At 37.6% G+C, this 18413-nt stretch overlaps 1 protein-coding gene across 1 annotated transcript; it reads left to right on the top strand.

Annotated features, from left to right (window-relative positions):
- The first annotated feature begins 9439 nt into the window (after positions 1–9439).
- On the top strand, positions 9440–18109 carry LOC148215780 (vomeronasal type-2 receptor 26-like). Its single transcript, XM_088142490.1, has 4 exons — positions 9440–9694; positions 14697–14924; positions 16170–16296; positions 17208–18109. Exons 1-4 carry the CDS (start codon positions 9440–9442, stop codon positions 18107–18109), a joined length of 1512 nt encoding a protein of 503 aa, XP_087998616.1.
- Positions 18110–18413: the final 304 nt, after the last annotated feature.

The raw sequence follows: 18413 nt of genomic DNA, 5'->3' as shown, positions 1-18413 counted from the left end.
TTCAGTTAAAATTGACATATGATGAAGGCATGGGTGTATTTAAGTTTGCAGCTCAGATTTTGAAAAAATAACTTGAATGGATTCAGTTGCTTAAAGAATCAAGATTCAATCTGAAAAAAAAAAAAAAGGAAGATTGTTCCTAGTGTATAATGTGAAGGTCAGTTACTGGAAAGCTGTTGGCCTGAGCTAAAGAACAGAGAACAATTAAGAAAGAGAAAATATCAATAGTATATGCACAAATGCCCCTAACTCCATTTTTTCTGTTACATACTATTCTTCTTTTAAATTTCAGTTGTCTTCATTCTTTATATTTATACCTTGTGGATTCTTATCTGATGTATATGTTGAACAGAAAATTCTTGGAAGTATTGCAGATTATAATAAGTGTAGTAACTCTCCATCAATCAGTCACCATTCGTTTTGTTTTGAAGAAGCAGTGATTTAAGTTTGCAGTGTGATTTTGAAGGCAAACCAGTTTGACTCAAGTTGCCTATAAATCTGAGATTTAATTTTTTTAAAAAAGTGGAAATATCAAAATGCCTCAAATCCTTTGCATTTTGGTACCATGAAAAGAGCAATGACTATAAACCCTTTAGAGGACATGATCTGTGCTAGGCTTTTGAATGAGAGCTTAAAAGGTTCCAATGAGAAACATATTTTGAAAAATCCCTCGTCTGTGTGTTTTGAGTGCCAATAGTAAAGACAAAAGATACAGAGCCTTCTGCAAACTGACCAGAAGAAGCTTGAGTTGTTTCTGAACTAAAGCAGTGAGTGTCCAAAATTTGAAACATGGCAATAAAAGTTTTAAAGTAAGCTCTTAGCTTTTGGCTTGCTTTTCTGACATACTTGATTTTAGGGCTCAGGTGTGATCAGGCTTTGAAGGAAAAGGAAGAGGAATGTCAGCTTGGTTTTCTATGTTTGTAGAGACATAGAAATAATGAACATATAGATATTTATAGACCTACACTTACAAATGAATATATAATAGTAATAACAACAACAATAGCTCTTTCTTCCCTTTTCTAACAAGTTTCCTTTTATTTTACTTTGTAGTTATATTTCTGTCACTTTATTTCAGGATGACATGCCTCTCATGACTCATTGATAAGACAGAATAGTTTAATGTGTAAAGATGACAAGAACAATATTCATTAGTCCACAAAGAATATAACATTTAAAGCTTAAGTTTCACCAATGCACAGACCTTCCTTCCTTCCTTCCTTCCTTCCTTCCTTCCTTCCTTCCTTCCTTCCTTCCTTCCTTCCTTCCTTCCTTCCTTCCTTCCTTCCTCCCTCCCTCCCTCCCTTCCTTCCTTCCTTCCTTCCTTCCTTCCTTCCTTCCTTCCTTCCTTCCTTCCTTCCTTCCTTCCTTCCTTCCCCCTCTTTACCTCTTTACTATTTTCTCTTCTTGCATGTCAAGTTACAGTCTCCCATATTCCATGGCTGTTACCAGATGCGCCATAGATATTGACCTTTCCCACCCATCAGGACTTTGGTCAAACAAGTCATAGGCTCAAGTACCAGTTTTAAGTGTACTTAAACCATGTATAGCAATCTCTGATAAATGTAAGCATGCTACTGGTCAGTTTTAGTACAATTTAGCCATGATGCCACAAATACAATTAAAGCTCAGTTTTACCCTATTCATTCTAATGCTGTTCTGTGCAAAGTTTGAATGTTCAGACTACCTTGCATGCCAACATATTGCTGTCTGCATCCCATGAACTAGGAGGTATACACAGTGTAGTAACACACAGGATGTAAAAAATAAAAAGTGGGGAAAATAAGTTGGAAGCACTGGAGTATAAGATGGGATTGTGCCTTCATGTTGCTTTAGGGCAATCATGTGGCTACATTCTAGTATTTCATAAAGATTCATATCTAACCATGCTATGTTTGATTGTTTAAGTACCTTTTTTGGCAGGGGGGTGTTCAAGGCAGGGAGTCTGACAATGTTATTTTGCCTAGTCACAGTGTTGCCAAAAGAGATATGGTAGCATAGCTGGTAGCCAGGTTTGCGGGGGGGGGGGGTATGATTTCAGTGTTTGTATAAGTATCTTTTATTGCTGGATAATTGTTTCAGAAAAGGGGCTATCAGCAACCCAGTATAGGCCTACTAAAGAAGGTCATTGTCCAGGATGACATATGCAACCAAACTAGAAGAGACAGTTGTATTAGCATGAACATCTTTTCCACTACATAAACAATAACAACAAAAAATGTTTTTGAACAGACATGCATATCAAAATGATGCAACCATTGTCAAGTCTCTATATAAATGAACTTTGCTCTGAAACTGCTCCCATCCCATTTTAAGAGAAAGTCATCTTTGGAAATTTTAGCTGAATACTTAATATCATATGTGTTTGCTTATATAGCAACATTCCTCAGAAACTCCTTTCCCTCAAAAGGTTTTCTTCTTACATTAATGAATTGATTTATCTGAGGTTGGTTCATTTGAAAAGTGAGGGAGGAAAATCCAATGATAGAGGAAGAAGAAAGAGAAATAAAGAATGGAAGCAGGTTTATCCTTTTGTAACACTCAAGATGTGCATGAGTAAAACAAGGGGAATGAGAAAACCTTAAAGCTACAGGAGAGAGGAAAAAAATAACAATTGCTCCGTTGAGTTGATTACGAAATGTAAGATGCACTGAGACATTTAGGAAAGGTTGAAGAGAAATCCAGTTAAGTCAGCCACTGCTAATACTCCTTGAGCTCACCCTCAGCCCAAAACAGTATTTAAAATGAGGGTAGAGTCTTCAGGTTTTGGCCTGGTTTTAGAATCAAGAATGGATTCCTCATTCCTCTGAGGCCTCCTGCATGAATGCCCCTTTGCATTAGTATGTGTCTGGTTTGTCACAGTGCTTCCTCTTCTGTGCACACCTCCTTTTTGTCTGACAGAGTTCTTTTACAGCTTTCCTTTTTTTAATTGGAATGGGTGATCCAGGGCATAAGTCTTCTGGGCCATGGCCATATCCTGTCCCCCTTCCCCACCACAGGGGATACATCTTGACAATGTTCTTGACTGCAGACTTCACATGCAAATTAATTATTTCTTAATGATCCTGTATATGACAGAGGTTTCTCAGAAGATGGCAAGACCAGAATCAGCTTTGTACTCTGCAGTAAGGAATGTAATCTTGAGGATTCCCATCCTCCTTAATTACAAACATCCTTCAGTTTCCTGAGGCCCAAAATGAAGCTTAACTACCTTCCCTTGATAAATGTGGAAGTTTTTGTTTTGGTCACTTTTGATTTCTATAGCCATGGTATCAAGGCACTGCTGGCTGAGATGTAATAAGGTCAGCCATAAGTCACCATGCTGAAATCATTATCTTTCCCTGCCATAGACAGACAGCACATTAATGGCACACCAAAGTCCCCCACTATCTGGTCCTCTGTTATGGCTGCTTAGACATTACATTTTGAAATCTCTGGTAATGTCTTCTGCAAAGGGGAATTTTTTGATACATAATACTGAGATGGGGCCTAATACATGTCCAAGTCATCTCCAGCTAGACTAGAATGTGGTTCTTCCCCTTTAAGATTAATTATTCAAACCGAAAACTGAATGGTCATTTTAGGGCCATCCTTGGTGCCTGATACAAGGCTACTCACGTTTTCCAACAGCTGTTGGATGCTGACATAGCACCTGCTTCTTAAAGAACAATTCCACCTCTTTTTCTTGTTAGCAGTTTCAGAATAACCAACTGAAGTTAGTGTGTTCCAGCTATGTGGGTATTGCTTCTCTATTAATCTTAATTCCATGACACAGGAAGATCCAGGGACCTTCTAATAAAATAGTAAAACTGGAACTTTTCTTCTGGGGAAAAGCTGCTATTACCCAGCATGCCAAGTCAAAGGTGCTTTACTTGAGTTTCCTTTACCCAATTGCTGAACCTCTCTGCCCAGCTGACCAATTTGACTAGAATCTGTCTAGTTTTTCCCTGCCCTCTTTTTCCATTTTATACATGGCTTGTTGGTCAGCAGGGGCCTTCTGGAGTTCTTCATAGTAAAAAGACCCCTGTACAGGCTCATTTCTATAGTCTTTTAATCTACAAACCATTGTTTTTACCCTTGTCCCCAGTTCTTTGATGATGAATATTTCATTCAGGTAGGTTTCCCAATAGCCCTTTTCAAACCTCCCCTTCAGTCTGGATACGCTGATGAGTTACCCCCCCCCCACACACACACAAACACAATATCTTTCTCCTTTCTTTTGCTTTTAATAAATAGCCCACAGAATTTTACCCACATCCTGTTCCTCAGACAAATTTGTGGTGTCAGGGACAGCCTGGATGTTACGTTGGAAAGGGCCATTGTGGCCCTGAAGAACATTGGTAAAATGACCATCTATCCGTGGGTATTTCGAGATGTAAAATATCTCCAGAGATTACTTTTGAGGATATGGCTAAACCTCTCCATAACAGCAGCCTTGGTTTCTCGAGGGGTGACAAAGCGATGAACACTGCTAAAAGTTTCTTCGGAAGATTGGTTAAGAATTCTTTATCACCATCCATTTGTAATTTTCAGGAGGACATCCTGTATGGAAGATCGTCTGGAAGGCAGCTGCTACTTTGCTTCCTGACTTGTCAGATTAAGGGAAGGCCCAGGCAGTTTTCAATAGCATGACTAACTGCTAAAATGACTTTTTTTTTTCCTCGTGTTTTTCTTTGGAAAATTTTGAAACATCTAAGAGATCAGCCTGCCAGACACCATGGTTTTATTTCCAGGAAAATTATTTCTTGGCAGCTTTTTGAAACATATAAGCATCGCTCTGCAGTGAGATGGGTGGTAACAATTTTGAAATATAAATGAATAAAATAAATCAATAAAACTTTGTCCTGAAAGCCATGTCTTGACTTGCTTCATGAACAGGTGTTTATCCTGTTTTCTGGTCTCCTGAAAAAGGGAATCCACACTCCAGAACTCCCTACATGACCCGGTGTGTAATAAATGCTTCCTAGAATTTTTTCACCCTCTGTTATATACCTTTAACAAAATTATCATTCATTGACTTTAACACATAATTTTCTTGATAAAGATTTCAAAGGGGCATTTCTATCCTATTGGAAGCAAACTCGTCTTCCTCCATCTCCTCATCCGAAGAGGAAGAGTCCTAACACACTATTTTACAGTACGTGGTCCTTTCTGGCCAGTCCATATCCCCCAAATCATACCCACAGTCCCAAGCAGGGCAGTTGTCACTTGATAGCACTCTAAATCACAATGAAAAGAGAGAGGCCTCTCTGGGAGAATGCAGTTGCAGCCGCATTCTAGATCAGAAAAATCTTCAGAAGATTTGTAACAGCAGCAGTTGCCACAGGAATATGTACGTGGCCTCCTTTGAACTGGTCATTGTCTGGGTGGCATTAATTCAAAGATTGAAAAATACAAATAATTTACATTTGTAATATAAATGTTTAGAGTACTGACTGCTCCACCAGCATTTACATAACAGAAAAAAACCCCATTTTTTTCCCCTGAATGATGTCCTTTGCTGGGGTTTCGCAGGCTGTCTAGTAAGTATTACAGGATATTGCCCCCATTTCCCTCTCTTGCTCATCAGCTTTACTAAATTACAACATCCAGACAAAATTAGTGTGAAGAAACCATTTCCTTCATCACAACTCTGACAACAGGTTTTATTGCATTCTGTCAGTAATGGGCTTGAGTAAAAGGGTTTGCAGAATCTTTAAGCACTCCTTTGGAATCTGAGATTGCCATTTTATTTTTCAAAAGCACAAGGTACTTTAAACACCTGAAATCAAATGCTGCTTCTGCCCAGACAGGTGGGGGCATATCAACGCCCCCTCCCTACATCTTTACTAGTTGACCCAGGTCTAACTTCAGCACTTGCCCAGAATCCCAACTCTGACACGTCTAGACATGTGGCTGAAGAAGTGGCTTTGCTTGCTGGTGGCTTGGAGGGGATGTGTGTGTATTTGTCTTACCAGTTTTTGTTTGTTTTTGTGCCTTCAAGTCAGCGTTGATTTGGCAATTGCTTTGGATAAGTCCCTTCAGTTGCCTTGGCAAGTTTTCAGAAATGCTTTGCCATTGCCTCCTTCCTAGGACTGAGAGAAAGTGACTCGCCCAACTGGCTTCATGGCTAAGGCAGGACTAGAACTCACGGTCTCCCGGTTTCTAGCCTGATGTCTTAACCGCCACACCAAACTGGCTCTCTGTTACCAGTGAAATTTTCTCAAACTACATTGGGCTGCTGTGTTAACTTTCATGGCTCACTGGTGGAGAAATGAAAGTGTGGCTTTCTTTCTTGTAAAAGTGCACAACAGAGGTTTCCTTCAAAAGGTTTACGTATGTGAATATTTGCAATGTCAGTTAAATTTTGCAAACACATTTACGTATGTGGTTTTGTGCATGCATGTTTTTCAGTTAAAGCTTGCCAAATGGTGTCTCTTCAACTTTTAGAAAAGGTAAAGCAGACTGTGTTTTTTTTTCCCCTAGAACTCAATGAGGCCTAGGGTCCTGTTAAATATTTACTTTAGTTAATTTTGATTTGAATCCACATAGGATTAGGTGTAGGGTTAATTTAATCACTCAAGGGTTGTGTAGCAGATACCAATAATTAAGCAAACACATAAGTTTCCATTAAAATTAGTATACACTGTAACTACTGACTCATTCTACCCTTGTTGTTCCATTAATTCCACAGAGAAATTGAAATTTGAAGGTTGCAGTTTTTTCCCTCGATTATAAGAATGAATATTATTATTATTTTTTGCTTTTCCAGGCCCTAATTGCCAATTGATTCCTACTAAGAAGATTGAGTACTAAGTGTTGACGGACAATTTATATGTTTCATTTATTAATCCCAGTAATAAAATTTGAGATTAGGGACAGGAAGATCATTATCCAAATGATCTCTTAAAAGGATTTTTATTCTAAGGCTGAAAACAGAATATGAGCAACAGACTGAGATTCAGTTCAAGCTAGTCTATTCTGAGAGAGTCTTCAGCATTATGTGGAATTGGGAGAAACTTTATCAACTGGGATTAATATTCAAGATGTTGTTAATGATTCTTCTACTACTGCTATTGCCACATAAGGCTTCTGAAATTCAAATGATAAAATGCAGGATCCGAGATCCTATCCCGATTCTGCACAATTATTTCCAACCAGGTGACGTAATTGCTGGTGGCACCAGTTCTTTTATCTTCATGCCTACAGATATCGAAACCTTTGAGGAAGTTCCTACGCATTCTGCTCTTGGTGAACTTGTGTAAGACATTATTTTATTTCTATAATCTATAGCAATCTAACTAAAATTCTTTAATGGACTTAGTCTATGAACCAAAATGAATGGCAGTGATTTTCCCAGTTAAAATCTAAATGTGATGATATTTTCCAAATCATACATTATTTCCTTATACTTTCTAAAGGATACCTATAGCTAGATACTGTGTTCCTTAAATCCAAGGGAAAAAAATCAAATTAACCATTTAGTATATCTTGCTCAGAGCATTTTGACAATACATAGATTTCACCCTCCTCCCCAGGTGCTGGGAGTACAGCATCAGCTTCTTAACTGACTTTGCAAAAAAAAAAAAAAATGAAATTGCATTTAATTAAATAGAATAATACTATTCATTTGCAGATGCAAAATATTTTAACTGAATAAAAGGAACAAGAAAATTGCAACTTTCTTCCAGGAATAATTTTATCATGTACTGAAGCCTTTTGGGAGGTGGGGAGGGGAGAAATACCTGCCCTCAGTCTTACTTAATTAGTGAAATCCTTATTCTGCCTTTTACGAATTCTGTTCTCTCTCTCTTTCTCTCTCTGAATTTCTTCATTACAACAAATTTTTATAGCTAGGCTTACCAAGGCATTAATGATTATATCAATACAATATTTTTTCCTTTATATTGTTTTATTGTATTATTATAAAGCACAAGTAGTAGATTAATGAGTTGAGTACAGTGGTATTTACATAGTATTGATTGGAGATTATTACACTCTGATAACTTAAACCTTTAAAGATAAAGAAATAAAATTTCTCTCAATATTAACTATATTTTCTGAAATGTTAATGTTGATAAGTATGAGGCTGCTGAAATTTTACATCTAAAGCTGAATGGCATTGATAGACAACTGCAAACTCTCTTGAACTATTTCTTATTTAATAAAGGTTTCTATCTTAAGCTTAATAGTGAACACTAAGGTCAGCACTATATTTGTATTATTGTTGTTAATGCATATTAAGCAATTTGTAAGTATATCAATGGTGGTTATTTCCGGCCTTCAGGGAACAAGTCTTGCTGTGTCTTTAATCTGTTCACTTAGTCTGAGTCGACAATATCTACACATGTGATTACATTTGTCTTACTGTAATTGTCCCTAATATGGAAAGCATTTGAAGGAAATGCTAACAGTGAAATTATTAAGCTTTTTGTTTTTCTTATAGAATTCCCTGCTTTTATCAGACTTTGCCTGATAATATGTCCTTTTGAATTTGTATCCTCCTTGGTATCTTTGTACCATAAATATGTGTGAAGGCCAGATCACAGAACAATATTTTTACCTTGGATATTTAGGGGAGCAAAGCCTCTAAATTCTTGTTAAAATTAAGTGGGATTTTTAATATTCTGAGATTTTTGAATTACTTACTCAGATAATATAAAGACCTACAATTTATGCCATACTGAATAATTGTTTATAGTTTTTACTGAAGCATTTTGTACCATCAGAAACAGTTATTAATTCAGTACTGCATAGTTGTGAATGTCATTGTTGAGAGCCATTTCGGTGTAGTGGTTAAAGCACCAGGCTGGAAACCAGGAGACTGTGAGTTCTAGTCCTGTCTTAGGCACAAAACCAGCTGGGTGACCCTGGACCAGTCACGCCCTCTCAGCCGTAGGAAGGAGGCAAGGGCAAACCACTCCTGAAGAACCTTGCCATGAAAACTGCAGGGAGGTGTTCAGACAGTTGCCAGGAATCAAGACTGACTTGAAGGCACCAAAAAAAAAAAAAAAAAAAAAAAATCCATTCTTGCTGGGGCTTCAACAAAATATATGCAGCCTTGGAGGAAAAGGTAAACCAGACAAATTCAAAATCATTGCCATTTTTTGCTCTCCCTTGAAACTTTTTAGCCAAACAAAAAGTGACTGTACCACAGAGCTCTAGCTCAATGTTTGGTTTGCTTGCCAATCATTCTCTTCAGTGTCATTCAATCAAAATAGCTGAAAAATGGCAAATACACTTAAGAAAAGCTGGTGATTATTCCACTGAAATTAATTACACAATATTTAAAGTGAATAGTAATCAATAAATCAGTTAACGTGAAACAATGACTACAGCTTTCTGACCAAGAATTTTATAGAGTGAGTTTCACTGCCTTTATTAGGTGAAGAATCTCTTTTGATATAGCATGTAATTCCATCACAGCCTCCTAATTAAGTATTATCAGCATATTGTGGCCATGATATTTGCTGTGAAGAAGATCAATGAAGACCTCCAGCTCTTACCTAACATCAGCTTGGGCTTCAGAATCTATGAAAATTATGGTGGGCCATACATGTATCATGCCACAATGGAACTTTTCTCCAGCCAGAAGAGATTCATTCCCAACTACAGCTGTGGCATCATGAACAAACTCATATCGGTTGTTGGGACTCCTGATTCTGAAATTGCTTCCGATATGGCAAATATTTTAGGCATTTACAAAGTTCCACAGGTAAGATACATTAATGATAAGTTATCCATACTTTCTTTGTATTGCAAAACCTTAAGATATATTTAATTTCATTTACATTTCTCTATGAAATGTATTTAGGAAAGCATTTATTAAACCATAAAGCAGATGTAAATTCAGTTTTAGAAATTCGGGTAATGGTTGGTCTTTTCAATGATTAGCCATTAATGACCATTACCTGTTCATCATCGTGGCATTTTATGAAGTGCATACATAGCATTCAGAGAGAAGTGGATCATGAGGTACGAATGAGGAAAGAATCCACTCCAGAAACCTATTCACACACTAAAGATTAGAAAATAATAGATAATATCACTATAGAGTTGATATCTGGGCAGAATCAGAAGTCTCCTTGGCCTCTATTTGGATCAGAACAATCACTTTCTATCTCTAGGAAGTCCCCCCGGAAGTTGGTCCCTTTGGCCCAATATCCCAGTCCTATCCTGAGAAGATGAGATAAAGAGGATTATTTGGTGGCAGGAACAGACAGAACTGTCCATTGAGGTGCAAAGTAACAGCAGGGCAATTCAACATAGTAAACCAGAAATATATTAGACATATCAGTTTACTGAAGCCTGAAACAGAAAAAAATACTATTTAGATTTTTCGGTGGCATAAGAAGGCAGTTAGAAAAGTTTTATAGAAAATATACATGGTATTTTACACAAGGTAGTTTTTCAGTACTTCCATTTCTGCATATAAACGTCCCATGAAATTGAGTTTGCTTTGTAGCTGCTTTTGCTTCTTTCATATTGATGTGGGTGTTTATTATTATGTTTTATTATTTTTTTCTTCCATGCTGTATGCTCCGAAAAGTCTTTTGTGACTGTAAGCAAGTAAAAAATTAAATATATAACAGTAAAGCTGCATCATAAATGTCAGGGACTTTATGAAAGCAAGCTAATAATGCCCATACTGTAACAAGACCACACATTGCTCTTTGATATTCCATCCTCATAGAAGATATTAAAAACTGAGGCATTTACTACAGAAAAAACTCAGCCCACAAAAATTTCAATAAATTGAAAAGACATAGCCTGTGCATTTAGATTCTCTCCCAGAAGGCGCTTACAAATTTTAAACTGTTCTATAAGAGATTACGAATTACTTTCAGACATTATTTTCAGTATAGATGGAACAGAATAAACCTCTAATTTAAGTAGTAAAAGGATGGCAATTCATTTAATCATAGAATTGTGGATTTGGACGGGAACTCAGTGCTCATCTACTGCAACCATAGTGTTGTAAGTATCTTGTGCACAGAAATTATGTGAAAGCATGTATTTCAGAACTCTTATATTTCAGAGGATATACATTTTCTTATGTCAATCAACTTTTTTTCCCTCTAACCTTTCTATTTTCTTATCCAATTTTTATTGCTATAGTTGCTATATGGCTCTTCCCCAAGTATGAATGGTAAAACCGAAATCCCTTTCTATTACCACATGGTTCCAGGCGAAAACTTCCATTTCAGGGGAATTCTTCAACTACTTTTGCACTTCAGGTGGACTTGGGTTGGGATACTTGTGAAAGGAGAGGGTAGAACAGAATTTTACCAACTCAAATTTCCAATATTTTCTCGCCATGGTATCTGTGTTGCCTTCTTAGAACAATTCAAGTCATTTTACATAAATAATATATCTGATGACCTGAAATCACTTGAAAAAACATTTCACCTTCTTAGTAACACTGAAGCCAATGCTGTGATAATCTGTGATGATTATGTTTTACATTTAAGATGGTTGTTATATCTACCTGAAATGGAAATAGTTTCTGTAAAGCCAAAAGGGAAGGTTTGGATTGTTGTTTCCCAAATGGGTCTTGCCTCATTCTTTTATCAGAGGAGCTGGGATATCCAAGTCCTCCATGGTGCTCTGACCTTTGCAGCTTCCTCCAATGAAGTTGAAGGATTCCAGCATTTTCTTCAGACAAGAAACCATTTCTCATTCTTTCACCAAGATGGTTTCATCAAAGATGTGTGGGAGCAGGCGTTTGGCTGTGTATTTCCAGATCCATCTGGGAATGAGGGAACGGAGGATGTCTGCACTGGAAGGGAGAAACTGGAGAGCCTTCCTGGGGCTTTTTTTGAAGTGAGCATGACCAGTCAGAGTTACTGTATATACAATGCAGTGTATGCTGTGGCACATGCTTTACATGCCATGCAGCTGGGCCAACAACAGCACAGGAAAAAGTCGAGTGGGAGGAAATGGCATCTTCTGGAGCTCGAGCCATGGCAGGTAATTTCCTGCATATTTGAAATTGTTGGAAATGGGATTTTAATTGTACTGCATCTCCAGTACCTCACAGGCAGTGAGACGTTGACAGAAAGTTAGGAATCTCTTCTGTCTTTCCTCTTTATCTTCACTCCCACTCGACTTTCTCCTGTGCAGTTTTTGTGAGATTGTTAATCTCAAAGTACTTTCTTCCAGGCTTTCTCATCCCAGGTCACTAGCTCTCTAAAGGTCTTCCTGATAAGCTCTAGTTAGTTGAAATCTATGTTTTTCCTTATTCTCCCTCCCTTTCACACACACATGCACACACACACACACAAACACACACACACAGACATGTAATTCATGCAACAAACATATTTTTGTTAAAATTCCAAAGAGCTGCTTCTCAGGTTAGAGTTTATTTATTTATTAAGAAAGGAAAAGATAGAAGAAGGAACAAAATAAAGGTAAGGTAAGGTAAGGTAAGGTAAGGTAGGAAGGAAGGAAGGAAGGAAGGAAGGAAGGAAGGAAGGAAGGAAGGAAGGAAGGAAGGAAGGAAGGAAGGAAGGAAGGAGAGCAAAGAACAAGCAAAAGGAGAAAATAAAAAAGCCTGTTATTATGCTTAATAAGAAGAATTGTGGTTTCATTTCAAATTTTCATAAAGTGTCTTATGATGCCTTGTGGTTCTGTGATGAGAGAGTGGATATCCTCGTCTCTTTACTTGCTTGAAAATCTGCAAAAAGGATTGCATTGGCCATGATCTTTCCCTTTTCCTGTTGACATACTTTTCGCCCAGGCTTTGAATTCTTCAGTAGTTCCACTTTTTCTATATTGCAAGTAAAAATTGCCACTGCAGGTTATCAAATGCTTTGTCTGGGTCTAGTAAGTTTAGTGCTCCTGTCTCTCTCCCTCCCTCTCTCTCTCTCTCTCTGTTAATATACAGTAGTCTACTGAATTTATTGTACACCTGATGTTGTCCTTTATGTTCTTCCTCAGAATACAACCTGTTTGACTGACATTTAATATCTGGAATGCATTAAGCTAATATTGTTGTAAAAATTTTACAGTCCACATTAAACAAAGATGTTGGCTTTTATGAGTGCGGTTTCTCCAAATCTTTTCCTTCTTTGTAAAACAAAGTTGTATATGCTTTTTCCCACGTTTGTGGTATCATCTTGGTCTTGTTAATTTCATTCTTTGTGTTTGTTAATGGTTCTAACAATTCTTCCTTGAGTTCTCTATAATATTAAGCTATCTAGACCTGGTGCCTACTAAAGTTTGATTTGTTTCCCTGCTGTGTCTTTTGCATAGTTATAGGTTTATTTAATATTTGTCTATGTTGCTCATTTAATTTTTTAAGAACAGACTTTTTAATGTGTTTGCTCGGAGCCTCTTCATTGATGTTAGCGACAGGATATAATTCCTTGAAAATAGCTGCCAGTCCTTCTACAATTTCCAATCTTGTATGTAACAGTTAAGTCTCTTTATTTATTGCTGATATTGTCTATGTTTCTTTCTTTTTTTCTAATCTGATATGCTAAAAATTTCCCTCGTTTCCTCACATGTTGAAATGTATTCATTTAGCAAATTTTACCTTCTTTTCCAATTCTTCCATTTCTATTAAATTTAATAGGTGTTTATTATAACTTCTTGCAATTCTTTCCTCAGTTGTCTTTTTGGGTTAGTTCTATGTATTGTTTCTAATTTTCTTATTTTGGCACCTAGTTGTTCTTTCCGTTTATTATGTTCTCTTTTTAGTTTTGCTGCCAATTTGGTAAAAAGGCCTCTCATATATCCTTTCCTTGTTTCCCAAATCATAGTAGGTTAGATTCTTATTCCTCAGGAACACACTCAAATCATTTCAGTCAACAAGGTTATGTGCCCATTCTGGAACCACAGACCATCTTATTAAAGAAAAATGAAGTTTTGTTCAAATAAACACTCAGCAATTTTCTTAGTTGATATACAAAAACTCTTTTCAACAAGCAGGGAATCAACAAGATTCTCCCCAAGAGTTCCCTGGGGAAAGGTAAGGAGCACATATTTGCAGTTTAGGATGCATATCACCTCTAACCAGCATGGCCAATTGTACATGGCATATGTATTAATGCAATGGTACATTGATACATGGTAGATTACCAAGAAGGAGCAAATAGAAGATTCCTGCTCCTGGGAGACATAAAGAAGATGCCAGGCACTGAATCTGGGGAATGGAATAAAGCTGCAGCACATGAAATCCAATGATGCTTGGATTGTCAACATTTGCTCTAATTGAAGGACTGATGTTTGATTATTGAAATAATTGCTTTCTGATGCAGTTGTCAGGGTTCCATCCCACTCTTTCCAATGGAGTGGGGTTTTTAAACTACCAATGACAGGTAAAGGGTCATAGAGGATTTTGAACCAAGGATAGGACATAGCTGGAGAAATATGCCTTGTTCAAGTGAGTTGTATTTAATTTCAGCTACACTCTTTACCAGCAAAAGTATTGCTTCTTTCAGGACATTTTCATTGCAATGATTCTTTTAAAAAATCCATTACATTGCCTCCTTTTCAGGGAGAAATGTTTGCCTCCTTCCACTTCCCTTCATAATCTTCCGACACATCAAGGATGGTATAATTCAATCACTTGACTGTAAGGATCAGTCCAGTTTGAGGAAAAACTGATCAGCCATTGAATAATGTTATCTTCCCTTCCCTATATAGTATCACGTAGTTCTGTACTTTAACTATGCTTTCTACAAATATTTGCATATGTGTTCTATCTTCAGCTTCACACCTTTTTGAAAAGAGTCTCATTTAACAACAATGTTGGGGATGAAATTTCATTTGATCAAAATGGAGAATTGGTTACAGCACTGAACGTTGAGAACTGGGTCACATCCGCAAACCAGTCCTTCCATCGAGTGAAAGTTGGGAAGCTGGATCCCTGGGCTGCTGAAGACAAAATGCTCACTATTGATGATGAAGCCATCAGCTGGCACAGCACTTTCAACCAAGTAGGTTCTGAATGTAGGTAATTTTGCTTCAATAACTGGGATAATATCCAAATTAACTATGCTGTATAAAATATGTGGATATACGTAGTTCCTAGTTTAAGAATGCGTTCTGTTCCCAAGGACTGTCCGTATGACTAAATTATATGTAAGCTGGAACAATATTATTGTCTAATACTGCATAAGTAGTATTGTGTAATCAACTCGAATCATTATTTACTTAACTTGAATTTTGCTACGAAATAGGCTTCATTCTTAACTATGGGTCATCTGTAACCCAGGCAACCTTAACCCAGGGACTACCTGTATTTGTATGCAAATATTCAAGTATATATAATATTCAGATGATACCTATATTCCATTAAATAGAAGAATATTAAAGACTTATTATTTCAATTGATATGAATCTATGTACAGCTGAGAAGAATTATTAACAGGGTAAAAATTATATATATATGTATATGAACACACAGAACTTTCTAATCCATTGCACAATTTAATTGTGTAACTAAACCGTCCTCTTCTGTGTATTATCAAAGGCTTTCATGGCTGGAATAGGATGGTTGGTGTGGGTCTTCCGGGCTGTGTGGCCGTGGTCTGGAAGTTTTATTTCCTAATGTTTCACCAGCATCTGTGACCGGGATCTTCAGAGGGCAGGAGCACAGACAGGAGCAGTTCTCTCTGTACCCAGAGAGAACTGCTCCTGTCTATGCTCCTGCCCTCTGAAGATGCCAGTCACTGATGCCGGCAAAACATTAGGAAACAAAACTTCCAGAACACAGCCACACAGCCCGGAAGACCCACACTAGCCACCTGTCCTTTTCTGCTTCTTGGAATTTGGAGGTGATAATATGCCTTGTAAGCTAAAGAAACAGCTCTTTGCTCCCCCTGGTGTGCAGCCAGCTTCTCCCAAAACTGAGTTCCTGAAGGAAGAGCAGAGCTGAGAAAATGAATTTGGAGGAGAATCCTGCTGCATGTCCACATGACAAATGTGGTAGCACCTTTTCTAGCTAACAACTTTTATTAAGAGGCATCTGATGAAGTGAGCTGTAGCTCACAAAACTTTTCCTGAAATGTGTTAATCAGAAAAGGGGCTATAAGATTCCTGATTTGTTGTCACCACTTTCATCCTGCAATCAAGCTTTTGCTTAAACTCCATTAAATTTTAAATAGGGAGTTGTATCGAGAGCAATTTTTCCAAATCTAGGACTGAATGCTAACATTTTCCTTCTTTCACCTACTGGGCAGACCCTACCTGTTTCGGTATGTACGGAGAGCTGCCTCCCTGGTTATTTCAGGAGAAGGCAGGAGGGGAAGCCGTTTTGCTGCTATGACTGCCTTCCGTGTCCCAAAGAGAAAATGTCACGCCAGAAGGGTAAGAGGCTTCATGAACAGAGTTTGACTTACAGTCATGAAGGACATAGCAGGAAGATATGTGGTTTTAGAAGTGTGGAAACTAAGTTGTCTTCTTTGGTTCTGGCAACTTTTGCCCTTTAAACAAAGAAGGAACCTCCAACACTTTGAAAGGAAGACTTCAGGCAGAGTTTAAAAAGGGGCTGGTATCACATGAATTGGGGAGCCTGGATAACTCAGCCCATTTCTCATGTAAGCATTATCCATGCCACATCAATATGCCACAATAAACTTTTTAATACCACTTTTTCTTTTTCAGAAAAAAAAACAACAACCTGAAATCCTTTTACACAAAATTCAAGCAGTTAGCAGAGTTGAATAAAGTAATATTGAAGCTCCCAATATCTCTTACACTGGGATTACCGACACATTTTTATAATTGTCTATCATTTTATCTCCCACAAATCTGTGCCACATGATTGAGATGGAAGTTTGTTGATGTTCTAAGGAGAAGAGGCAAATCCTTTCCTCTTTCCTTGAGCATACCTGACATTTATGGATATGAACACTCATTTTATGCTCATTTTTATCTAGTTCATAAAAAATGAACTAGATAAAATACCTATTATATGTATTGCTATTTATAATATTTTCAATAATACTGTCTAGCTTTTGTGACAGGTTGTAATTCATTAAAATATGATACAACAATAAAATTGAATAAATAGTTACACTCACACTATTTGAAATATGCAATAATTAAGAGAGAGGAAGAAAGAAAAGCCTTATTCCTTGGTGTTCACTATGTCCCAAATGAAGAGAAGAATGTCAGATGGATAGTGTCAGTGCAGCTTGGCTTTCTGAGAAAGTATGATAAGAACAATAATCAAATGGCTATAAAACAACCTTATCTAAATACATATTTAAATTCAGACATGGATGGCTGTTCCAAATGCCCAGAAGATCAATATCCAAGCAAGGACCAAGATTCATGCATACCCAAGACAATAACTTTCTTGTCCTGTGAAGAACCAATGGGAATAAGTTTACTTACCCTTGCACTTTTCTTTTCTCTCTGCACACTTGGGGTGCTGGCAACATTTTTGAAGTATCACCATACTCCCATCGTCAAGGCCAATAACCGAAACCTCAGCTATGTTCTACTCATCTCCCTCCTTCTCTGCTTCCTTTGTTCACTGCAGTTCCTCATTGCACCTGGCAATATAATATGTCTCCTCCGACAAATTAGTTTTGGCATCATCTTCTCCGTGGCTGTGTCTTCTGTGCTGGCAAAAACCATCACGGTGGTTCTGGCTTTCATGGCCACCAAGCCAGGATCCAGGATGAGGAAATGGGTGGGAAGACGACTGGCCACCTCCATTGTTCTTTCTTGTTCCCTGATTCAAGCAGGTCTCTGCACAATGTGGCTGTTCACATTTCCCCCTTTCCCTGACATTGACACCCATTCAGAAATTGAGGAACTGGTACTGGAGTGCAATGAAGGCTCAGATACCCTGTTCTACTGTGTTCTGGGCTACTTGGGCTTTCTGGCAGCTGCCAGTTTCACAGTAGCTTTTTTCTCCAGGAAGCTCCCCAGCAGTTTCAACGAGGCCAAATGTCTCACTTTCAGCATGCTGATCTTCTGCAGTGTGTGGCTCTCCTTTGTTCCATCCTACCTGAGCACCAAAGGGAAATATATGGTGGCTGTGGAGGTTTTCTCCATTTTGGCCTCTAGTGCTGGGCTGCTGGGCTGCATATATTTCCCCAAATGTTACGTAATCCTTGTTAGGCCTGAGCTAAACAATAGAGAACAACTCATTCAGAGAAAAAAATAGTAATAGCTGCACAAACCTTCTCTTTTCATTTTTTTCTGTCTTTTAACAGCCTTCTTTTAAAACTCTAGCATTTTATTCACTGATTTTGGAGAGGCAAAATTTCTTATGAGACTTTTCAAGTACAGGAGCAAATTAGCCTTCATTCAATTCAAATTGAAAATGCGAAATCTTAAGAGAGCATGAGTCTATTTAAGCTTTCAGCTTTGATTTTGATGAAAAAATGTTTGATTCAAGTTACCTAAAGAATTAGGATGCATTTTTTTTAAAAAAAGTTCTTTTTCTAATCTGTAATGGGGAAGTATGA

The sequence above is a fragment of the Python bivittatus genome, unplaced genomic scaffold (genome assembly GCF_059951505.1).
Source record: "Python bivittatus isolate LINGU-HERP-01145 unplaced genomic scaffold, Pbiv_v1 ctg000440_np1212, whole genome shotgun sequence".
In the NCBI taxonomy this organism is placed as follows: domain Eukaryota; kingdom Metazoa; phylum Chordata; class Lepidosauria; order Squamata; family Pythonidae; genus Python; species Python bivittatus.
The sequence above is the reverse complement of the archived record's forward strand: the minus strand, read 5'-3'. Positions and strand labels throughout refer to the sequence as shown.